A 25,205-nucleotide genomic window follows, 5' to 3' on the forward strand; every position below is an offset into this window, starting at 1 on the left:
ACAGCTGGTCCTTATTCCACAGCTTTGGACAACTGCACCAGTTGGTATGCAGTTCTGTGTTCTACAGGTTTAAACTTGAGGTAAGCACATGGCAGTTGATGCAGATGCACTGAATGCTTAGACACACTCCAGTGTTCCAGGAGTTCAATGAGCTCTGCGACCCGCCCCTTATTTAAAACAACGGCCATTAGCTTGTAAGGTGTGACCGAACGTGAATTTATCAGCCATGCAAGCCCCTGCCACCCTCCTTACCACCATGTGGTTCTTGGCCACCCAGCAGTCTGCGGGGAAGTCCTGCAGCATGGGCACCAGGAACTGCAGGCACCCGTCCCAGTGGCACAGCAGCAGCATCATGCCGATGAGGTTTACGATGCGCACCACCGCGCTGGCCAGGTCGTAGGTCATGTGGAAGATCTGATGCGCGGACAGGGTTGGTTGTTATCAGTGTAGGAAAGGGGTGGAGAGCGTTTTCCTCTGTGGGATGATGTAATCTTACTTGTGTTGTGATATGATTTGTTTTTTACTCAATTCAGCTTGAGGCGTGCAGCATTTGCCATTTCTTTTTCTTTATTGCAGCTTGATATTATTTGACGAACTTGTGTATACAGGGATGAAATGTTTGTCCTGTTTTCTATGAGCTTGCCTCCTTGTATGGCCCCCACCCAAATATATATGTAAGTTATACGTATGTTTTTTTTGGATAGTACTGTGTAAAGACAACCTTCATGGATGCAGGTCCCTGTGTCACCTTCTATTCATATGCCCTGCTATCAATGACTCACACACATGCTCTGATACACTTTACATACTTAAACCATTTTGAATAGCCCATTGGCATATACTGTGGTCCCTCCCTCACCTCTTCCCATTGGTGGATGTAGCGAATGAGGCGGGAGAGGCGCAGCAGTCGCAGGAGGCTGAGGATCTTGGTGAAGCGGACGATGCGCAGGGCGCGGGCGGTGCGGTACACCTCCGAGTCCATCAGCACCTCCAGGTCCACCACCAGGAAGATGTAGTCCACGGGGATGGACGAGATGAAGTCCACCACGAACCAGCTCTTCAGGTAATGCTGGCGGATGACCAGCGGGTCCAGGATGATCTCGGCGTTGTCCTCCTTCAGGATACCCGTGCGGAAGTTGAACACCAGGTCCGCAAGGAAGAGGGTGTCGGACACCACATTGAAGGCGATCCAGGCGAGGGAGTTCTCATTCTCAAAAAAAGTGATGCCCACTGGCAGAATGATCAGGTTCCCCATCATTATGAGAAGCATCAGCAAGTCCCAGTAGAACCTAATATTTAAGAGGTAGGGTAAGATAAAGCAGGGTTTTGGATATGGTGTTAGTAGGTGGAGAGCAGGTAGTGTTTACAGTGGAATGTTGATATAAATTGACAGGGACATAGTTGTGCAGAGTGTACGGGTGGGTGTGGGATAGATTGTAGGTAGAGAATAGGAGGGGGAGAGGTGTCATTGGAGGAGGTGGAGGGATATAGCATTAAAGAAGTGTGGAAGGAGGTGGAGGGATATAGCATTAAAGGTGTGGAAGGAGGGGTGAAAGAGAATTGGGATGGATCGTGGGGTAGGTTTTGGTAGAGGGCAGGTACAGAATCAGGGCAAGAGTGGCAGAAAAGTTTAAAGAGACGGCAGGTTATTACTCTACACCCAGGCTCATGCCAGGACACAAGGCTCATTGGCTGGAGGACGTGAAGCCCAAGGCAATGTGGTGTAACATGACTGAACACAATGCTTTCTATAGCCTGTCCCATTCTCTGGAAAACAGTTCCCTCAACAATTAAAGTCTGAATTCAACAAACAAATATGTATTGCAGACTTGCAGCGCAATAGGCATTGTTTAGGAAGGAGGGAGAGGGTTCACCTGCTCATCCCGTAGATTACCTATGCGCTCTCAGAGGGGTGGACACCTGCTCATCCTTTCCAGATTGATAACTGACATACTTTTCCGAGACACACAAGACGGCGTTCCAGTACAGCCCACCGCCCTACATCACTTTACTTGTCATCATTTTATAGCACCTCAGGGCTAAATATAGATGCGGATTGGGTTTCTTGAGCTGGTTACTTTTTCCAAATTGCCACCATCCACACATGCTCTTCCCCTTCCTAGACAGACTCCACGGATCCCATTTTGTAATTAACCCTCTCTTGTGTTAATGACGTGTTGTGTCCAGTGACCTGGCTGTCACCTGAGCTCTGTGAGAATGGCCATCACCTTATTACTCAGAGGAAGACGGAAAGAGGCAGAACAGAAAGGAAAAGAAATATGCCTCTTGTTTTGGAAGAGACTGTCGAGTCCAAGCCTGGCAAACATGCTATGGTGACCGATACGTAAGTTGTTGTCAACAACTGACAATCACGCCAGTTCAGGATTAACTATATTTATTCAAGTCATTACATTTGATGCGGTAATTATTTTTGTCACAACTAACTGGTTTGAAGTTGCTGATTTTCAGTTTAAAATCACTTAAGACTAATACTTCCAGGGCAAAAGACAATGGCAACATTTCCACCGCGCTGCTGAACAGACCTAAATGACAAAGACAGGTCAGGGATTCAGTAATCCAAATCATCTTGCCCTATATTGCAATCTCAATTCCTTTATCCCCTTATATTGTGGTTGCACATAATCTTCTCTCTTTCTCTCTCTCTCTCTCTCTCTCTCTCTCTCTCACGCACATACACACATTTTCTCACTTTCTCTTTCAGTCTCTCCTTTGTCTTTCCCCCTTTTGTCCAGTATTATACTGCATTTAGGACATGGTGAGTTTTAGTTTTCTGGCTCATTTTTTTTTTTTTTTTTTTTTTTTTACACAGGACTAGATTCTTTTTAAATGGCACAATGGGTCAAAGAACCTAACTTCCTATTGATTTAACAATGGACAGATAGGTGCCATGAGTAGATGAATGTGCAAAATAGTAAAATGTGCAGTTAGCTAGTGTATACCAGGTTCAGAATAAAGTACTATCCCTTCCTTTGTTTTGCTTTCATCCCAATTTTGTTGTGTGCTCTATTTTATTGTTCTACCTTTAAAAAAATTTAAAAAACCCTACCACTGATCTTCATCCCAGAGGACTTTCCACACTATTTGCATTTTCTCCTCAAGTCTCTCCATCCATCTCTCCTGTTTCTGATCTACGACAGGCCTGCCTCTGTTACTTCCTGCACGTCATCATAACTATCCTCTTCCCCGTTCACCCTTGTGCCCCGGGGTACCTGAAATCACTGTAGGGGTGGATGATCCAGACTCCGATGGACTTCACCCTTTCTTGCTCCGCGGCCACGCCCTTGTGGCTGCCGAACATGCGGAGGGAGAACTTGTTGACCCCGGGCTGCAGCATGCTGCTGAGCTGGCTCTGCATGAACGTCCGCCGGTAAGGGCTGCCGTGCTCCTCCAAGCCGGGCGCTGCGTCCGCGGTCCCGTCCACATCGCTGTCCCGGACCAGGGGGGCGGCGGTCTTCAGCCCTCCGGCCTCGCGGCCCTCAGGGGCGGGGGCTCCCGGTTTGATGAGCGGGAAGCCGTCCTGGCTGGGGCTCCCGACAGATTTCTGCCTTCTGCTTGCGTCCCCGCGTTTCCCTTTTAGGGAGACCCCGGACAGACCGAACCCTCGGAGAGGAAGGGTACTCTTGCCGTGCTGTTCGGCGCCTCTGTTTTGGGAACCCGCTGACCCCACGCCTTGTCCCATACCATCCATCTCAAATGAATAACAGTCAGGTTTGAGTGGTGGTCGAGATGGTTACACTACCTCAACTATAAGGCAAAAAGCAGATGTCAAGTTATCAGTGTTAAATGCAGTCCCTCACATCACTTTGGATGTAAAATTATTAGGCTGAGTTGTGTGAATTATTTCCTAGCAGTAAGAGTTTTGTTTTTTCCTTCACAACAACTCAAAGGAATAGGCATCCCACTATGCCCTTCCTTCTGGTAAGTCTCAACTCTCCTACTCTTGTTGCATGAATATCTTCCTCTCAATAAATACGGCAACACCATTGTATCCCGTTTACTTCTTTCAGGGTGATTCCTCAAAGCATTTGTTTCCCCATTCTTTCTTGGCACACCACTCTTGGAGGGAAACCTGTTATCTGAGCTCCAGCAGTCAGAATCTTGGTTTTAAATTCCCTCTGAGGTACGCATGAGTGGGTACTGTCCACTCTGGCCAGGACGATCGTTCAAACGCTCCTGGTCAGTGAGATAATCGTATAGTCGCCTGCAGACTGACGTTTGTCATCTTTGAGCGAGAAATGATAGACAGACCCACAAAATGTTGGCTATGCATTAAAAGAGACACCCAGGGAACGTCAAATCATAGAAAACAATGTCTTTCAATCGCTCGAAATCCACAAACACAATGGAACGATGTAATGATGCGCGAAAACCAATACTTCAGCGCAACGGGTCTCCATCCAATAAAAGTAAGGAAGCCTTGATCTGGTATCCAAGTGTATAGTCAATCTGAAAAGTTTGAATGCAGTTTCGGGTCCTCTTTTACTTTTTATATCCGTTGGAGTAGCCTGATTGACACATGCTGGTTTATAATTCAACGATGTGTTTCGCAGAAAAAAATGTAAAAAAAAAAATCAAGTCACAAAATTAGATTGGACACACAATTCTATTTTAAACAGATAGCAGAAAAACATAAATCGCAATCCTTAAAATGTTTTAATCGTGCAAGTCCAATGGTGCTGTATCATTCAGGTGTGCAGATAGCCGACGTAATGAAATCTAGATAAAGACTAATCGGCTTGTCGTCGAGAGCGTATTTTCATCTCCCTCCCACTGACAGCTACAAGTACACGGGACACCCGCGAGACACAGGTGTTGGATGCAAACGCATGCGAGGGAGGTGCGCGAGGGGTGGAAAGGGCGAGGCGATGAAAGCAGAAGGAGATGGGAGGTGATAGGGGAGTCTAGATGCTACAAAACTAGAGACGGCGATGGAGACGATAATGTGGAGGTGGTGACTGAACTTAGCAATGTTTTCTTAGGCTGCTTTTTTGAACGCAAATGCACGTTCAAGTCTAAACCTTTCATATAAAGCCACGGAAGATGTTAGTGAAGTGATTAATCTTGAAACACAGCCTTAAAACAACTTCTTTGAATAATGACACTACTTAGACTGACAAAATTTCCCTTGACTGTAATGGAACATTAAGAGGCTAGTGGGCATATTGTACCTCTGGTAATATCCCAAAACATGGCACTTGTATCTTATTAAGGTCTTAACCGAGCTGACCAGATTTGACCAAAAAGAAGAAGAGCAGTGCTTAATTATTCAGCTTCTAATTAGGATGGAATTTTCTCTCTTCCACACACAAACTGCATGCTGTGGGTGGGCTGCAGCACACATCACTCAAAGATTTATTGCTGGGATGCCCCTCTGCTGAATTTTGAGGGTGTGTCAGTCAGCACCTGGTCAAACCTGGGTGTAGAGTTTCAGCGTGTCAATCAGCCCCTTCTGTAAAGGGCTTTATATCGAGTTACAGGATGAGAGCATGAGTCTCTTAACGTGAATGAGGACACAGGGGCGCAGTGGCTGTGGGTCCAAATGGGTCACTGTGTTGGAGAAGCTGTTCATCAGTAGCGTTTGTCAGAATGACCCATTTTGTGTGAACAGAGTGTTGCAGGGATTGTGAAAGCAAAGGAGTGAGTCAGCGTGACCTTCAAGAACAGGGAGTGTTCAGGTCAGTTAACGGGAACAGCCGCCCGTACTGTTAAAGTGTCGACACGCACATGGCGTCAGTCGGCCATAGTACGTACCCTGTCCCCTTTGGCTGGAAGGCCACAATGTTATGAGGTTTCCCGGGACTAAGAAAGGGGAAGAGAGGGGCAGAGAGAGCAAAAGAGAGAGAGAGAGGGGGAGATGAGGAAGGAGGGAGACAGCTAGATAGCTGTAATTAACACAGATACACAGAAGCACTGCAAGCAGGTACACGTAGTCTACGGAAAACATCACCCAGTTATACATTCCATCACTCCACACTAGGAAAGCTAATAAAGGGCTGGGGGAGGACAGGAGAGAAGGATGGCAAAAGAGAGAAAGGAGAGGAAAAGGAGAGTATAGATCAGAGACAGACAACAAAGAATTAATATAAACAGATATAGCACAACCTTTAGTTTATTTGACACATATCTGCAGCGCAAAGCAGATTGGTGAAGCCTTGCATTCTGGGTAATGATGTTATTGCTTTAATTGACATGGGATTATAAAATTAAACATAAAGGGACTGTGCTATGATTTCATCCATTAGGTTAAAACCAAGATCCATCCATCACAAAAAAATGTGAAAAAATAAAAATAGTACAACATCAATTACATTCTTAAAAAGATCCCCACTAAAGATATTTCATGATTACCCACTGAAGGGATTTCATGATTTTTTTTTTCATGATGTACATGTTTGGTAGAATTGGGAAAACGTGTTTTTCGCAGCAGAGGCTTTTGCAGTTTGCAGAGTTTGTGAGATGGCGTAAGGGGGAGAACCACGGAGAGAACACCTTAGTGGAGAGTCGGCACCAGCCCACTTCAGCACTGTGAACCTCCCGGGGTCTTTACTGTCAGAGCGGAGGGCTGGACCAATAAAACGCCTCTTACAGGAGACACTGATGAGTGAGTCTGTGTGTTGAGTAAGGGAGTTACATCTCATATATCTGCATAACTATAATGACAAGAGGCAATATGCTTCAACTTAAGAGTGGCGCTGTCTGAAGAGAGAGAGCGAGAGAGAGAGAGAGAGAGAGAGAGTGTGTGTAAAGAAATGATTCAGAAAGTCAGAAGGGTATGTGTAACAGGACAGCATATCGCCTAAAATGTGTAATACAGCATGAACCAAAGTTGACATGGTGTGTGGCATATTATCATTACTGCACCTTGCTGTACAGTCTATATGATTCTGTAACATTTCGAACTGCATGGTTAAGCGTCTACCTACATTAGCAAGCTACTTTTCCCTTATGCGACCATACGGTCCCATAGGTCCTCAGGCCACGGGCTGTTGGCCATCCCCATATCTAGACTAAAGAAAAAGGAAGATCGAAGTTTTGCCACAGTAGCTCCCAAACTGTGGAACTGCCTCCCTTTAGACTTAAGATCTGTGATCGCTGTGGACACCTTTACACAGCAGCTAAAGACTCTCCTGTACCGACAGGCTTTCGGTTAAAGTCGATGCTTGGTCTCTGTGGCCCTGTTTTCATGTCTGTTTTTATTTTATGCTTCAGTAAAGCACTTTGTGAACTTGCTCTTGAAAGGAGCTATATAAATAAGCTTTTACTCACTCGCTGTGAGAAAACTGTGCGGAACAATATTTAACTGTGCCAATGAACTGCATATTACTGTCAGGGGTGTGCAGAGAGGTGTCCTGTGTTGTTTACATAATTACTTAAAATGTGCTCCTGCCAAACCTGCTGAATAATTTAAAGCAAAGAGTGCAGCAATAAGTGCACGTTGAACTGGAGGATCAGTGACAATGACTACTCATGACCAATGGTGAATGTTCAATTGTTTAATTAGGTACAGTGGATACAACTGCTTATTTGGTGATAGAAGGTACAACCTGCACATCCTAATCACATCAAGCGCTGCTGCTGTTGTTGGAGACTGATTTTTCGATTATTCTGAAATCAGATACCTTTGTGCCACATAAAAGCAGTTGGGCACTTGACCATTATTATTGCTGTCCTTCTGAATTATCTTAAACGTGGCACTAATAGGAAATTAATTCAAAATATCTTACTTCCCAGACCAATGCTTTGTACCAAGCAAACAGCAATCCAATCTCCCACATCAACGAAAAAACAATATAAAGAACAATTGCTGATCAAAGAAAGACATCATGCGAAAGGAAAACAAAAAAACAGACAAGCGAAGAAAAGAAGATTGAACTGACGGGAAGACTTTTGGAGATTAATATCAAAGTGGCAAACCAGAAATCATCCCATCAATATCAACTATTAATTTAAATATATGTATTAAATATACTATATAAACTTAACTAACAATGCTGCCATCACAATGGCAACTGCACTGTCATAAATTGTTGTCATAAGCAGGTTTGTGTTAAAGCACAGGTAGAAGACAGTGACAAATAATGAAGAAAAAATATGAAGCTAATAATTCATTCTTTCGTTTTAATCATAGAACAATTAGAACATTAAAATGTGTAATACACCCACATTTATTTATTAATGTATTTATTTGTTTATTTATTAAATGCTTGTGTTTAAAAAAGGGGGGGAGACATACATTTAACATAAACTTAATCTTAAGCAGATTCCTATCCTTCAAATGTATCAACTGTTTGTTTAATTTAAAAAAAAATACATATTTTAAGTGTTGTCAATATAGTACCTGAGTTCCAAATTCTGCGATACTGACAATCTTCTACACAGCCTGCATCATGCCAGAGCGGAATGGCTGGAAAGAAAACTACAGTACCCGGCACGCACAAAATATAAACACGCCTGGCTAGTCGTTCGTTTGTGGCAAGAGAAAAAGAGCGGCCATGTTGAATTGCCAAGAGGAGACACAATAGAAAAAGACGTGCATTTGAAAAGAATTAAATAAATAAAACAATTTAATTTATGGTTAGTTATAAGCTACAACTGAAAAGAAAAATAATTTGCCAGGACAAGAGGTAAAGACTGCTTTATCATATAGTTAAACGAAACCATGCAAATCTGTTGTTGAACTTACAAGATGTCCATTGCTAATTAGCTAATGAGCTTGCTAACGTTAACGTTAGCAAGGTAGCAGAGATGGCTAGCTAACGATTACTGACTAGCGTGCCAGCGGCGTATTTATTTATTTTTTATCTGCTCTGGGTAGTTGCACTTAAAAATAGGTAATTGTGACGTTTCTCGCTATGTGCTTGCCTAAGTTAGTAGGCTAACATAAGGTCGTTTTTGTAGCTAAGTAGCGTGTGACGTTAGCTACTGTGCATGATAAAATGTACGTTAGCTAACAGTACATGATAAAATTCATGTTAGCAGGTTAGTGCGAATTATTACGGTTGTGCTTCTTCTCAAATCTGGTGACCCCGTAAGGTCTGCATCTAGCGAACAGTTTGGTAAACTAGCTGCAGCTAACGTCAGCCGTTTAAAATTGTGGCCTTGCTCATTTTAACAGCTACACCCGAAAGCTATTTTGTAGCTAAGTTACCAGGCGCTAACTGCGTGTTGACAGTATTTCATTTTTCACCTTGCAAAATGGACAGCTACTTTGTTAAATATGTTAGCAACACACAAAAGCAAATGGCATGCTATTAGCTAGCTTCGATATGTTCCCCGTAGTAAGGCAACGTTGCTTAACACGACCAACTGAACTAACGTTAGCTAGCTAGCCTGCTTTTGCCAAGTTACTTAGCGAGCTCGGCTTATCAGGTGTTAACGTTAGCAAACGTTAGTATTCGTAACAGGCAAGCTAACAGTTAGCCAACTTATTTGTTTTCAGCGGAAACATTTCCCTTGCTTGACAGGTAAACTGGGTCGCTGTCATTACTAATAGTCGCAACCTTTCCTACGACATTTAGGTTAGTGACCAAGTAAGGTTACATAATAAGCGAAATCAAGCACTTAGTCTACGGTCTTGAGTTAATAATACTTACGCAGCCAAAGCTAAATTGGACTCTTATGGGGAGGGTTGTGATTGCCGAGATCACCACGTGGGCATGGCACAGTTGGGGGGTGTTTGCGAATTTAAAGTGAATGCTGTAAATAAAACGAAAGCAAGGAGTGTACGAGTTTGAATGTTAAACCACTGCATTATACGCTAGCCTATGAGCACAATTTAGCATCACCACCTTAACCCCAGTTTCAGTATACCACCAGTTAACCACCCCCTTTGCAAAGAGAATCAGGTTGGGTGCTATTGACTTAATCATATTTATAGGCCCTAAAGATGATAACAGTATCAACGTATGATCTTGATCTCTACATTTCCACAACAATGTGTCATTAGAGATTATTAACGTTATTTGTATGGTGTTCTAAAGGGATATATGGATAAAACATTAACATCAAAGGATGGAGAGTCCTTATCTTGAGGGAACAAGTTGCAACAAGGGTGTCTCTCCCCACTGTTGCCTCTTAATATTGAACTGCACCTCTGGATTGGAACTCTTTTTATTTTATTCATTGGCCGGATTTAACATACTGACCCGGAGAATCATTAGATGATATAGATGATGCATTTAGGTGATCAAAATCAGTTTTATTCCCATGTGGTGTTTGAACATGTTTCCCTCCTGCTGTCCTGACAGGTTTTTGCAGATTGGAGTTTTGGGCCCATAGAAGTGACCACACGTCGCAGTTCGCTCTCCCACAGGCTCAGAGAGTAGGGGAGACCACTGGATAGGCAGAGATCAAGGAAACAGGAGCAGAAGACACTGTCAAACAAAGACCAAAAGGGCCACATAGACCAGTTTGCTTTCAGACCACCAGTGGTTTATGCCGTACATTTTATTTCAGCAGAAACTTTGAAACCGATGCACAGGTCTAATCTGAAACGGCTGAATATTGGAAGACAGAGATACATTTAATAATTGAACCTGTTGGGGTCAGAAAGCCACTTTACAATAAAGTGACTTTAAAAGAGAAGGGAAAAAAGTGCTCTATTGGTAAAACAAGTATAAAAAGTTTGAGTTTTTGAGTTGAAAAAATATTTCCAGAAACTGTTTCTTCAGTTCATATTGCCTTAGCAGTTCTAATCTAGGACTTACTTTACCACTGTACACGCTCAGATATAATTTTCTATATTGTGTGCGAGTATATAATATATTTATTTATATAAATTGTAATTTCTCTTCTTTTGGAAGAGCTGTTGTGATATTTTTTCACATGTACAGTGCTTCTTTATTTTTAAGAGGTTTGTGCTGTACGGACCAGTTTGTATATATAAGAGTATTATGAAGTTCTAACATAAAAAAAAAAAAAAATTCAAGAGTACGTTTACATTACAAAAAAGCAATACAATCATAGAAATAAAATTTGTGGGGAAAACCTGTCAAGGGAAATCGAATCTAGCTCTTAGTAGTTAAGAGGTCAGGGAAAAGACTTCTGAGAAATGGCTACCGCAAGAACGGAGAACCTCGCCTCTGTGGTCGTGGGGCTGAACGGGCAAATGAGGGGGCAGCCCAAACCAGCTTCCCCTCAGCCGGGACCCTTTGCACTCGGCTCACAGCCGGGGAAGGCCCCAGGTGCTCCTCCAAAAGATGGTATTGGCGCACAGGATGGCGGTGGCATCAGGTAAGGCCTGTATGAATAGCTGTTCTCTTTGTGTCCCCGCCCCACCTCCATTACAGACACGTTAGCGGGTTTTCATTAGTTTTGAGGAGTGATCTGTCTCTTAGTGGCCTGCAAGCTCAAACAGATCAGACTGCTTTGCTGTGTTGATCAATGCAAATCAGTCATTGGTTGAAAACAAATGGCTGCCCTTCTGTGAATTGGTTCACCAACCTCAGTAACCTGTCAATCCTCAATGTGTGTAACATCTTTATTTTGCTCTTCAGCCGGAGTTGTGCGCAGTTGCATCTGTTTTTAAAAAAGAAAAAGTCCTCTTATGTTTTTTTTCTGTCTTATTCCGCTTGAAGGTTTGGCGATGACTGGAAGAAGAACCTGCAGCTGCCTCCTAAAGATACTCGAATGAGAACTTCAGTGAGTTTCCACACGAGCAAAGTTACCGATTTGTATTCACATTATCACTGCTCTTAGAGATTCCAAGCTGAGCGTGCTTGCTTTTTTTGTCTGCCAGTGTTTGACTATGCCGCTGTGCTTCAGTCTTTTGCCAAAACAGTCTTCTCGCCTCTGATTAGAATTATGTTTTGCTGTCAGAAATATTTGGTAATTAAGCGAAATTGAGTAAAAGTCATTTTTGGCATGTAGATGTAATGCAAGCTCTGTGTCTTGATTTGTGTTTGAACTTTCTAAAATCTTCCATTATTTCATACCCAAAAACATTTTTTTCTTTTTTGCGAAAGAGCTTTGTAATTCCAAGCTATGTTCTCTTTTACATTTAGCATTTGGGTGCTAATACTCCTCCCTCCATCTTCTCTCCCCCTCTCTTGTTCCGTCTGTCCCCCCCCCCCCCAGGATGTGACCGCTACGAAGGGTAACGAGTTTGAGGACTACTGCCTGAAGCGGGAGCTCCTGATGGGCATCTTCGAGATGGGCTGGGAGAAGCCCTCCCCCATCCAGGTACCCGCCGCCCGTCCGCGCCCCGGCTCTCGCCGTCGGCGTCCTCGCCCGTCGGCGTCGGCGGCGATGCGGCTTTTTTGCGGATTTCCCCCCCCCCCCCCATCTTCGTCCCGTCTAACGGCCTCGCTCTCGGCCCCCCCCCCCCCTTACAGGAGGAGAGCATCCCCATCGCGCTGTCCGGCAGGGACATTTTGGCCCGGGCCAAGAACGGCACGGGGAAGAGCGGCGCCTATCTCATCCCCTTACTGGAGAGGATAGACCTGAAGAAGGACTTCATACAGGGTGAGACGCGCGTTCCCGTTTGCACGGTGACACCGAAGCTCCATTCAGTCATACGTACACGATGACGCTGAAATTCCGTTTAGTCATACGTGCACACTGACACCGTCGGTGACACAAAAACATCCCCGTGAGCTTAGAACGGATTGGAAAAACAAGCGTTGCCTGCCAGTGAGGACGGTTTCCTATAAATAAATCAGCAGTTGTCCCTTCTGAATTGAAAGAAAATATCTGCGGCGTTGGCGGAAGTGGTCAGTGGTTAAAGCGGTGACTCCAGGTGTGAGTTACAGCTAGCACTGGAGATTGAGGCGAACAGAACTGACCTCATTCGGTACTTTACTGAAGCAGGTACTTGTAAATGTAAATGTAAATGGACTGCATTTATATAGCGCTTTTATCCAAAGCGCTTTACAATTCATGCCTCTCATTCGCCAGAGCAGTTAGGGGTTAGGTGTCTTGCTCAAGGACACTTCGACACGCCCAGGGCGGGGTTTGAACCGGCAACCCTCCGACTGCCAGACAATCGGTCTTACCTCCTGAGCTATGTCTCCTGGAACTTGGAACCAGTGCATGGATCGTCTACATCAGGGATACTCAAATCTGGTCTTCGAGGCCATTAGTATTAGTACTGCTGTTTTTTTTTTAATCTAATCAATCTAATAATTGATTGATCGATCAGTGCCACTGATTGGCCAGAGATTTAGCTCACCTGGTGTCCCGATTGGAGGGGAAGAATGAAAGGCAGCAGCACTACTGGCCTCCAGGGCTCGATATGAGTATCCCTGGTCAACATGTGTGACCGCTGCTTTCTTCTGGGAAGAGAGACGTTCTCATTTTGAGAGACCGTGTGTAAACGCGCACAGCTCAGATCTCGGGTCATGTGTAATTTATGAGATCTTCGGGGGGGCCGCGCTTGTTTTGTGAAGTGCCCGGTAGGCTCAGGGCTGGGTTTTAATGGCGCGGCGCGTGGTTCCCTCTCCCTTGGCCAGCGATGGTGATGGTGCCCACTCGGGAGCTGGCCCTGCAGGTCAGCCAGATCAGCATCCAGGTCAGCAAGCATCTGGGCGGGGTCAAGGTCATGGCCACCACGGGGGGCACCAACCTGAGGGACGACATCATGCGGCTGGACGAGACCGGTAACTGCCTCTAGGAGCAGGGGAGGCCTAAATCTGTCACTCATGGTTTATGGCCCTCTCCTGCCCCCCCCCCCCCCCCCCCCCCACAATGAACACTTTTTTTCACTGAGCTTACAGTAACAAGTCTGCTGTTGTAGTAACTGGTTGTAATATTTTTCATAGTTTTTTTTTTGGTGAATGTGAACGTTTTATGGTTGTTGTTTTTTATTTTTTATAATGTGTTGTAGTTGTTTCTGTGTGCTGCACCATCTTGGCCAGGGCTTCCTTTAAAAGGATTTAAAAGAAAAATATTTTTTGGATTCACCAGGATGAACAAAAGGCTGTGTGCTTTTGGGCGTTGGTCATCAGTACATATCCGTTTTAATATTGTTGGAATATAACTTATCTTCCAGTTTTCATAATCAAAACTAATGAAACGTGTTTGTCTAAGAGTAAGTGTCTTCTCATGTTGTGGACAACCAGAGCTCTAGGAGTAATGTCAACACTTGTCTCGGTGTTGTCCGGAAAGAGTAGCCAGATTAAAAGGTCCTTTTGGCCCAGACTAGTACCACAGTGCCTGACTAGGGAAAAGAGCTGGGACCTGTATCACCAAGCAGGCTTACCAAGTTGTCTGGATAACTGCACCGAGTAAAACCCTCCCAGATCTGGAACATGCTGTTCTGGATTTTATTCAGTGCAGTTATCCAGCTAACTCTGTAATCCTGCTTTGTCAGACAGGCCCCTGAAATCTAAAAAGGAGAGTTGATCTCGGAGTCTCACTGTATGCTACAGAAATAATGTTTTACACAACACTGGGTCTGAGAAGTGTCTCCTGTGCAGGGTTTACCAGTCTGTAGCTCTTCTGACTCTTGAGTACTTGGCTTGTTATTGTCCCATGAGGTTGGGTGCACCGGGCTAAATGTTGCCTACCTTGCCTTCAAATGTTTAGAGGCCACTGTATTTCCTGATTAAAGGTAACTTTTGATTACATAAATAAGATATCACGCCGAGCTCACTGATAAGAAATGAAAACTGGGATCAACCCCAGCCCGGGCTGCTTCTGTACTGCGGCCTGGAGTCCTTAATGAACCGCACTGTTAGACTGTGTTTCACGTAGCACAATGCAGAGGGTGATCCTGAGCACTGTGCTCGGTTCCCACTGTTGGGCTGTGCTTTGACCCCCCCCCCCCCCCCCCCCCCGCCCCCTCCCCCTCCCCGCCCTCTGCTACCTCCCGCAGTGCATGTGGTGATCGCCACCCCAGGCAGAATCCTGGACCTGATAAAGAAGGGCGTGGCCAAAGTGGACAGGGTGCAGATAATGGTGATGGATGAGGTATGGAGATGCGGTTAGCCTGCTCTAACGCACGCCAGCAAACCACAGTTTCGCAGTAACGAGTTAGAAAATCGGTCAGCTGGTAGGTCAAGCCAAATCGCATACAGTTGCCTAAATTTGGTTACAAACTCTGTTGTGGTGTGAGTCCAGATGCACCCAAACATATATTTGGAAGTAAAAGTACACCACTATGGATAAAAAAAAAACCTACAGAGCAGCAGTCCTGAATATAAGACTCACAACACAACCATTTAATTTTCTCATTGTCATTTTTGGCAGTAAAACTACAGTAATGGCAGTAAAACTACAATAAAGCTAGTAATGGAGATAAAACTGTAGTAATGGTGGTAATAGTGCAGTAATGGTGGTAAAACTGCAGTAATGGTGGTAATAGTGCAGTAATGGTGGTAAAACTGTAGTAATGGTGGTAAAACTTCAGTAATGGTGGTACGAGCGGCTCCTCTGATCTGTCCCTCCTCTCCGCCAGGCCGATAAGCTGCTGTCTCAGGACTTCGTGGTCCTGATCGAGGACATCATCAGCTTCCTGGCCAAGGGCCGGCAGATCCTGCTCTACTCGGCCACCTTCCCCATCAGCGTGCAGAAGTTCATGGTGAGGCGCTGCTCGTTTAGGGGCTTCCGCGGCACTGCTACCAAGGGGCGATGTTAGTTTACTGTTTAAATCCGCACGTTCGCCCCCAAAGTATCCATTTCGATTTCGCTAAGTCACCAGTGACGTGTGCACGCAAGTTCATGTTATAAATGAACCCCCACTGCAGTTTCTATGGCCTAATGCGCAAATGAATAAAGCACTTTCTCGTGGATGTAGTTTGCCACAACTCGGCATTTATTAATCACAATAATAGGGGAATGATTGTTTATAGGAAATCCCTGTTTATTTCTTAACACACAAACTATTCAAACGGCTAATACCTGCAGCCTAAAACAACATAAATTACTTACTCTGTTTAGTTTTTTTAACTTCCTTCATCATCCAGTTTTATAAACATCTTCAGAACAGAAAGGAAACATAGCCTGCCATGGGAACATTATTTAGCCTAAATTGTTAGCTGACCAGATCTGTTGAACGAAGTGAAAAAAGTGACTGGCTCGCAAGGCTAGCTGACCAGTAATGTTAGGTGTCCATGGAGCTGAAAGCATCACCGGAGGTTATTGGCAAGGTAAACCAGACGATCCAGTTGCTCTGGGTCCAGGGCAGAATGTTTTTTGTTGACAGAGGAAGTAACGTTAGCACAGGAAATGAAACTTAAAAAAAGAAAGAAAAAGATTTTTGAATAGTTTTCGAACTTTTTTGACAGCCCTGGTCTATTCAGGGGCTCTGAAATGCTCATAGTTGCTTGATAAGAGTCCTCAGTCTGCTGCAGCCTTTATCTCGCACTACACTGTGTCGCTTCATTTGTTAATTCTCCTTCTCCCCCCCACCCAGGCCAAGCACCTCCAGAAGCCCTATGAGATTAACCTGATGGACGAGCTCACGCTGAAGGGCATCACCCAGTACTACGCCTACGTCACCGAGAGGCAGAAAGTGCACTGCCTGAACACGCTCTTCTCCAGGGTGAGAACCTGCACTGAGGCCGATTAGACACCTGCGCTGTGGGGCGCATTAGACACCTGCACTGTGGGGCCCATTAGACACCTGCACTGAGGCCCATTAGACACCTGCGCTGTGGGGCGCATTAGACACCTGCACTGTGGGGCCCATTAGACACCCGCACTAAGGCCCATTAGACACCTGCACTGAGGCCTATTAGACAGACTGTACTGTAAAATTGTTAGTGTTTAAAGGATTTTTTGTGACCACTGCTCTCTCTCTCTCTCTCTTTTATAGCTGCAGATTAACCAGTCCATCATTTTCTGTAACTCCACCCAGAGGGTGGAGCTCCTGGCCAAGAAGATCACTCAGCTGGGCTACTCCTGCTTCTACATCCATGCCAAGATGATGCAGGTGAGACGAGTGTAGAGGGCTTGCAGGACTACTACCAATCATCCTGAGTGCCTTCCTTCAGCCTGTGTCTGTTTCAAAAAATGAAATGAATCAAATGCTGGTCACCCAGCTAATAGCCTTTATGTGCTTCCATTGAAATACTGTGAGCAATAATGGGGACAAAAGAGCAACTGGTTATCACTTTTAAAATCTTAAATATTTTATTGAAAAACGATAATGTACTCAGGGTGTTCAAATACATTTCCAGTGGATTGCACAAAGAGGTCTAATGATCTGATAACCAGTGAGCTTGTTAATCACAATTTGAAGATTTGTATACAGAAAATGAGTCGTCGTATTTTCTGTATGATGATAATATCTCTGACTCCCTCTGGTGGTGGCATGGGTGTGAATCACCTGTAGCCTGTAGCCCTGTGTGTCTCCTGCCCTGTACCCATCTGTCTCTCCTGTCCCCCTGTCTCTCCTGTCCTGTACCCCTCTGTCTCTCCTGTCCTGTACCCCTCTGTCTCTCCTGTCCTGTACCCCTCTGTCTCTCCTGTCCTGTACCCCTCTGTCTCTCCTGTCCCGTACCCCTCTGTATCTCTTGTCCTGTACCCCTTTGTACCCCTCTGTCTCTCCTGTCCTGTACCCCTCTGTCTCTCCTGTCCCGTACCCCTCTGTATCTCTTGTCCTGTACCCCTTTGTACCCCTCTGTCTCTCCTGTCCTGTACCCCTCTGTCTCTCCTGTCCTGTACCCCTCTGTCTCTCCTGCCCTGTACCCCTCTGTCTCTCCTGTCCTGTACCCCTCTGTCTCTCCTGTCCTGTACCCCTCTGTCTCTCCTGTCCTGTACCCCTCTGTCTCTCCTGTCCTGTACCCCTCTGTCTCTCCTGTCCCTCCTGTCCTGTACCCCTCTGTCTCTCCTGTCTCTCCTGTCCTGTACCCCTCTGTCTCTCCTGTCTCTCCTGTCCTGTACCCCTCTGTCTCTCCTGTCCTGTACCCCTCTGTCTCTCCTGTCCTGTACCCCTCTGTCTCTCCTGTCCTGTACCCCTCTGTCTCTCCTGTCCTGTACCCCTCTGTCTCTCCTGTCCTGACTCTGATGGTGTGCTTTAACCCCACAGGAGTACAGGAACCGCGTGTTCCATGACTTCAGGAACGGGCTCTGTAGGAACCTCGTAAGCACAGGTAGGCCTCCGTCTTCTGGATCAGCTAAACTGCTTTCAGAATTGTTGAATATGTGCGGTTACATTTCTTTAATTAGAGCTTTACCACTTGTTTGAACAATTTTGTGTCATTCATCCTGATAAATGTTTTACATTGCAGAGCCACTATAAAGGATCTATGATTGCACGTGCATAATGCAGGCTGATGGCTTGGTGTCTATTTGGCTCATTGTGTAGAGCTGGGAGAGAAGCAGGCCTGCTGGTATCTGCTGCGCAGTTAAGTTGTGTGTCGTGTCCCCACACAGATCTGTTCACCAGGGGCATCGACATCCAGGCTGTGAACGTGGTCATCAACTTTGACTTCCCCAAGAATGCAGAGACCTACCTGCACCGCATCGGGAGATCAGGTGAGGGAGGGAGAGTGTGTGTGTGTGTGTGTGTGTGTGCGTGCGTGTGTGTGTGTGTGTGCCTGTGTGTGCGTGTATGTGTCTGTGTGTGTGTGTGTGTGTGTGTGCGTGTGTGCGTGTGTGCATGTATGTGTGTGCGTGTGTCTGTGTGTGTGCGCGCGTGTGCACATCTCTCTTCCGAATGTGCTGTTCACGCGTCTCTTCCAGGCCTGCTTTAGCCCCTGTAGGTGCTAAGCTGGCAGGCTGGGTTCCGCTCCTTGTCTGATGCTATTTCTCCCTCCTCCCTTCTCCCTCTCTCAGGGAGGTATGGTCACCTGGGCCTGGCCATCAACCTCATCACCTCTGAGGACCGCTTCAACCTGAAGGCCACCGAGGACCAGCTGGTCACCGACATCAAGCCCATCCCCGGCAGCATCGACAAGAGCCTGTACGTGGCCGAGTTCCACTCCGCCGACGCCGAGGCGGAGGCCGCGGGGGCGGAGCCTGAGGCCGCGGAGGCGGAGGCGGAGCCTGTGGCAGCGGAGGCGGAGCCTCAGGCCGCGCTGCTTCAGGAGTCCTGACCGGTGAGATGCACAGGCCTGACACCAGCTTTGACCTTTGACCCCCACCCCCCACCCCCATCCCCACCCCCCCATGCACGGGAACCCGAGTCTGCACAGCCGGTATGACGACACGCACAGGAGCTGAAATCACTTCAAGCGCAGAGCGTACCCTGCAAATTGACTTCCTTTTACTTTTGCGGAGTGACAGAGACTCGGAACGTCTCCGCCGGAAAGAAATGGACGTTTCGTTTGGACGGGCCCGAGAGAAGACGAGATTACCTGCGAGGAACGTGGCGACCGAACCGATCTGGGGAGTGACGGGCGGACGGACAGCCCGAACGTGGAGACCATCTTGCGGCCGGGAGCCATTTTGTGAGAGGTGTTCCTAACCCCAGCCGTTTGTTTTCCAGGGAAACAGGACGACGCCAGCTTGCACAAAAAAGTCCTGCGCTTGCACTCGGACGTCAGGCTCTCTGAGTTGAATCATTTCGTTTTCACTGTGTTTCCTCCTCCAATCCCTTTCTAATCCGATATTATGTTTCGCTGTGGTAAAGTTTCCCCGGTGAATCGGTAGAGCAGTCCCCAACAGAAGTGTTTTTGCACATACACCCCCCCTGCCGCGCTTGTGTTGTTTTTGCAGCCGATTTCAGCCGTCGGCCATGTTGCCGACCCCACCAGCCGACTCACCTTCTAAGACCGTTTCTCATGAAGGGAAAACACGCATGCTTCCATGAGACCAGTTCGTGTCACTCTTCCTTTGTGACAGGACCTGAATCAGCATGAAGTGTACGTGTGCGAACTCACTACCTTTCAAAATTCCACAGTCCCTCTCCAGTCACACCACTGAGCCCTGAAGCCAGTCCGTTGGCAGACCTGTTGAGCGGAGAGGAGCTTCAGAAGGCTTCAGAAGCCTCGTCCGTCGTCACGGGGACCGGCAGACTGTGCCTATCCTAATTCCCCAAGGCCGCCCTCGCGTTGCGTTGCGTTTGGAGAAGCGCGCTAACGCAACCTGCGGGCCAGATGTAACGCAGCCTTGGATTGGCCGATGTGGTGCGAAGGCAATGCACTGCGTGGTGCTGTATGAACTTTCTGTTGTCGTGAAAAGTGTGTCCTGCGTGGGCTTTTTTTGGGGGGGGGGAGGGGGGTTGGGGCCAGCTCGCTGCTTTGGCGCTGCAGCTGAAGGGCACGCGGCCTCAGAGGCGATGTCCCACCCCACACTGCGGGCCTCAAGGTCGGCGTTTGACCTTCAGCCTTTGACCCAAGGCCCGGTCCTCCCGCACCAGCTGTTTTCCTAGGCCTGGCCAGTCACGTGACCACCGCGCTACTTCATCTTTCAGTCTCGCTGGCTGACTCGCAAGTGCCTTAATTACTCCCCAAACGCACATTTTCTCTCTCTCTCACACACACACACACACACACACACGCGCGCACGCACACAGACGACCAGGGCAGTGATTACGCAAGACCAACCCTAGGCCGCAGCCTTGTTTTAGCCCCCTCTCCATACTACAGTCACTCCTCTCAGTCCCTGGGCATTTTCATCTGGTCTTCCGCGTATTTTTGGGCGGCAGCTCTCTGTGTTGACTGCGCACGCCCCCAAGCTCTTGGGTAGTTCATTTTAATGTCTGTTGAGCGGTGTGCCGGTCTCCTGCATGGCCGTTTGGTGTGGAATAGAACTTGTTTCTGTCGGAGAGGTGGCATACCTGAGCACCAGCTGTGAACTGTTTTGTTGAAATATTGCAATACTGGGGCCGCTTGGCCCTTTGAGCTCAGCATTTCAGGTATTTTCCGGTATTATGCAGTAGACCCAGAGGCGTTTGGCCCTGTTAAAGAGGTCTTGGAATACTTCACTACAGTGTTTTGATATGAAGTCTGTGGACAAGTACACTGTGGAATAAAGTTAGTTAAGTGGGTCTTGCACAGGTCATTGACGCACAGCAGCACACGCCGTGGAATGTATGCAGAGCAGTACACTGGTACAGGGGCAGCGTGAAGGGGAAGTGAGGCACGTGAGTGCGGGACACTGGTGATACAGGACACAAAATGGCCGCAGTTTCACACGCGTGGAGGCACTTAATATGACAGCGCAAGCACATTTCAGCAAAAGCTGGGGGGGGGGGGGGGGGGTTTAGTCGTGTTAATTTGCCATACTTTTCACATGTATGTAGTAAGAGAGGGTGGGGTCACAAGAACAGCAGGGCAACTTGGATCCACTGACATACCCCCCCCCACCCCCCCCCCATTTTCTCTTACTTGCAAAACATAGAAGTTGGATTCCTTTCCAGCATACTTTTTTGGAGTTAGTCTTGTCCTGTGCAAATAGATCTTCCTGCTTTGTCAAACTGGAATGTTAATTCTGTAAGGAATTTGCTGTAATTGTTCTTCAACTGGGCAGAACTGCAAGGCCAAGACATTTAACCATGTGACCATCTGAAGCCCAAAAGTCAAACGGAAGTCTGTTCCACAGATTGTGGGACTTCAGTCTTTCATATTGTAGCTTATTGTGGCCCTTCTGAGCTTCAGTGCTGACAGTATAGGGCCTGGATGTGGGCATGTACAGTATATTTGTGTATTTTTTGTTTTGTTGGAGAAACCAAAACATTTATCATCCTTTTTTTTTTTTTTTTTTACTGTTCATCTTACTTTCAGTTCTTTCCTTTCTTGTTAAAAGAGATGGGGAGAATTGCAATGTAGTTGTAACTTGAGGAAAAAAGGAGGTTTTTTTTTTTTTTTTTTTTAAGAAAAATCGTAGCATATCTTCAAAACTGGCAGCTGTGATTTCCCTCTATCAAAGAAATGCATCGCAAATGATTTAAAAAAAAAAAAAAAAAAAGACAAACCGTCAAACTAAGATGTTGCTTTTCTTAAAGGACACTTATTGTTGAATCTTGTATGTGAAGCTGGCAGGTTGGGAGACGGGTTCAAATTGGGTGTGGTGCAGATTCATCAGGGTTCTTTTTGGTTCTTGCAGGCTGCAGTGTAAAGAAGGCTTCAGTCACATATTTAATACAGATATGCAGAGAAGACTGCAAGCACCTGGCCACTGGCAGCCAGTGCATATGTAGGTCACCAAGTCATTTAAAACCTTTTTCCAACTGACTTGTACTGTAGCCAGTTGAAAAACACCTTTTTATTTTTTGCCAATAGTCTGTTGTTCAATTCCCTGTGCAGTCAATATTAGTTTTAAGTGTTCTTTTTATAGTACAAATGTTGAAATTCAAAGGCCACAAACTGCGTGTCAGTTTTGATCAAGTCTGCCTGCTGTATCTAGAACCATGTTTTTTTTTATGCTTTGGACCAATCCATTGCATTGACATGTGCCCTTTTTTGCTGGTGGGACTAGAGGTGGGTTTCGTTGTGGACTGCTTTAATTATGTGCGCCATGAAAAGGCCTGTCCATCAACATCAACGTAATGACTACCCTGGCCCACCACTGCCTAGCGTTCATCCTTCATGGCTGACACAAAATGGTGCATTTCTCATACTTCTGTGGCTTCTTTTTCCCGTTTTGGGTGAAACCCCAAGATCATATCATTTCACTTAGAATTAAGATTGCTGCACAGGGAATATCTGTGGATTTTTTTTTATATTTAAAAAAATAAATAAAAATGACCAAAAAAGTGTACTGAGTAGGGAGGCCCAGGTGGTGGTGGGAGTGGGTTTAGGTAGATTAGAAACTCTACTGTAAATTGTGTACATATTCAGTTTCATTTTGCTTCTGAATACCTAAGTATTTGGTGGGGTGGAGGGAGGTTGAAGATTTTATGTTATTCAGTGCTAATTTCAGGATTGAGATCGAAGCAAAAACAACCAAAATAGCCTGCTGGCCTGTGTGACATCATCAGTGGCTGTGCATCGGAGGCATTCAGTCATTCTGATTGGTAACTTTGTAGAGTGAGTTGAGTGAGTGAGTGAGTGAGTTGAGTGAGTGAGAGTGCATGTCAGCCTGCGTGCATGCACCTTTTCTGCTGAGTGAATTGTCAACATGAATAGTTGCACAAGTAAATGTGAGTGGTGTGCTTGGGGGCTTGCAATGCTTGGGACTTTTGGCTTGCTCTAAAATGAATTTGGGGGGGGGGGGGGAAACAAACCTTAAAATGCTAGAGGTTCAAAGGGATGGGGGCAGGGCCAGAGGCAAGAAATTCTAAAGCATTGAGATGAATTTAAGGTGAAATATGGTAACTAGGAGTTCACGGTGTTTGTGTCCAGGATGTGCAAAATAAAAATGAATCAAGTGCATGGTGAAAAGTTTTTAACACCAGCAGAAAATCTGTGAACTGATTCAGAACACAAAACCTTATTATGAATATAAACACGTGGTTCAATTGCTCTGCTAATTGTCATTTATTTTAGTGTTTTTTAATTTTATTTTTTATTTTTATCATTTTCCCCTTCTCATTTTAAGCCTCCAGTTTTCAGTGTTTGTAGGAAGTATGTATGTGTATGTCCACATGGCCAATTTAAAAAAAAATTAAATTAGAAACAAAGCTAAAGCTTGAGGGTCTTCAAGTTAAAGGTCACGTTTTTGATCCCTAAAAAGAATGTTCAAATCTAATCTAAGAGTAGCAGAGTCAGTTAGTAAATTCTGGATAACTTGATAAAAGGCCAAGACAAGTTATTTTAATGAAACGTAAGTGTGAGGGCCCAGTGCAAATACACAATGAGTTTTGTGTGCCAGTTTTTAAAAAAATAATTTCCTTAGCTTAAAACATTCATTTCGTTTTCCATGTACAAATGTGCTTGAGAATGTACAAACCATGGGTGGTTGTTTTTTGGGTTTTTTTTTTTTTCTTTCTCAAATCCCTGCAGCTCTTTGAGACTGACAGATGTAAACTCCTTATACCATGCTTGTGACACCCATCAAGAATGTTTAATTTTGAAACGTGATTTTGCTTGCAATTCCAGAGGGCTCTCTCTGATACCTCTCTAAACCTGGCCTAAACTGTATTTTAAACAAATGCTGAAATGAGATCCATTGGATTAACAAGTTTAATAAAAACATTTTTTAAAAGACACATGACCTCTGGCTCCCCTGAAGTTCTTTGCAACTTGAGTAAATTGTCATCACATTAACATTAACAGCATTTGCCACATTTGTCTGGTGAAATAAGGGTTAAATTGAAAGTAATATTCGACTAGAGCACCCAGGTTTTACACACAAGGTGGACAGTGTGCGCAGAACTTTTTTTATCGATCACCTTTATAAACAAGCCTTTCCTGTTTTAAGGATTTGCTGTAGAAATGTAAAATGGATATAAATGCAGACCACACAAATATGTCTTGGGATAAGTCTGTTCCAAACTGCTGCTGAAATTTAAAACCTCCATAACTAGCTATTACTGTTTCTCAGTTTCCCTCATTAAAACTGTCACAATTTAGTGTAGCAGTATTTTTAGCAGACTTCCTGAATGGTTGCATTACACGTTTCAACTGTGCAACAGGCATATAGGCTAGCTCATGCAGTAATATATATATTGCAAGTGTAAAACTGCCAGAATGTATTCAATTCTGATTTTATCAATTTATTGGTGGAATGCAACAGCTTGCATCTATTCCAACTGAAAACGAAATTTCTTTTTTCCAAACTTGATGCAGTTGAAATGCCTGATTTTTAGGCATGGTTTTCTTGTAGTATTTTTCTCCTAAAATTCTATTGCAGGGTATTTTGTGTTTTTCTAAACTGTAAATTTCGACATTTAAAATTACCTCTCTGAGAGAACTAATGTATGCTCGCTTCATCAAACGTGTTGATTATGGCACCTGCACACTAAAAATCAATCTGTTGTTACATCTGGAAGACAACAATTAATAGTACAGTAACAAAAAAAACGGTATAGCGCCTGGTAACTTGTTTTAATAATTATTTGTAAATTTGGTCTACACAGCGATGATGTATCCCGTGAGGTTTGCAAACAAAGAGAATACGACTTCACGCCAATTTCTTTGGATCTCACGTGCTGACCTTCACAGGTCCTACAGCGCAACCAAGTAAACGTGACGTCATGATCCCTTTTCCAATCAGAAGCCTTTGTGCAGCATCAGTCCGCCTTTAAGTGGTGACCGCCTCCAATTAAAATTATGCATGCAAGTGTCCCTTTCATAGGGCGAATCATTTTTGATTTTATTGACGAGGGTGGAGTTTTGGCACAATTCTCACCCAGTGAAGGCAGGACTAAATATATTTACAACCAATTCGATCAGAGGTGTGTCCACATTGAATGCAAC

The 25,205-nt window shown here is 45.3% G+C and overlaps 1 protein-coding gene across 1 annotated transcript; it reads left to right on the forward strand.

Annotated features, from left to right (window-relative positions):
- Positions 1-8,481: 8,481 nt before the first annotated feature.
- On the forward strand, positions 8,482-24,000 carry LOC118234351 (probable ATP-dependent RNA helicase ddx6). Its single transcript, XM_035430825.1, has 13 exons — positions 8,482-8,645; positions 10,269-11,253; positions 11,598-11,661; positions 12,097-12,201; positions 12,354-12,483; positions 13,470-13,616; positions 14,834-14,928; positions 15,416-15,538; positions 16,373-16,501; positions 16,775-16,891; positions 17,990-18,053; positions 18,337-18,438; positions 18,739-24,000. Exons 2-13 carry the CDS (start codon positions 11,072-11,074, stop codon positions 18,996-18,998), a joined length of 1,518 nt encoding a protein of 505 aa, XP_035286716.1. The 5' UTR covers positions 8,482-8,645; positions 10,269-11,071; the 3' UTR covers positions 18,999-24,000.
- The last annotated feature ends 1,205 nt before the right edge of the window (positions 24,001-25,205 follow it).

The sequence above is a fragment of the Anguilla anguilla genome, chromosome 8, assembly GCF_013347855.1.
Source record: "Anguilla anguilla isolate fAngAng1 chromosome 8, fAngAng1.pri, whole genome shotgun sequence".
In the NCBI taxonomy this organism is placed as follows: domain Eukaryota; kingdom Metazoa; phylum Chordata; class Actinopteri; order Anguilliformes; family Anguillidae; genus Anguilla; species Anguilla anguilla.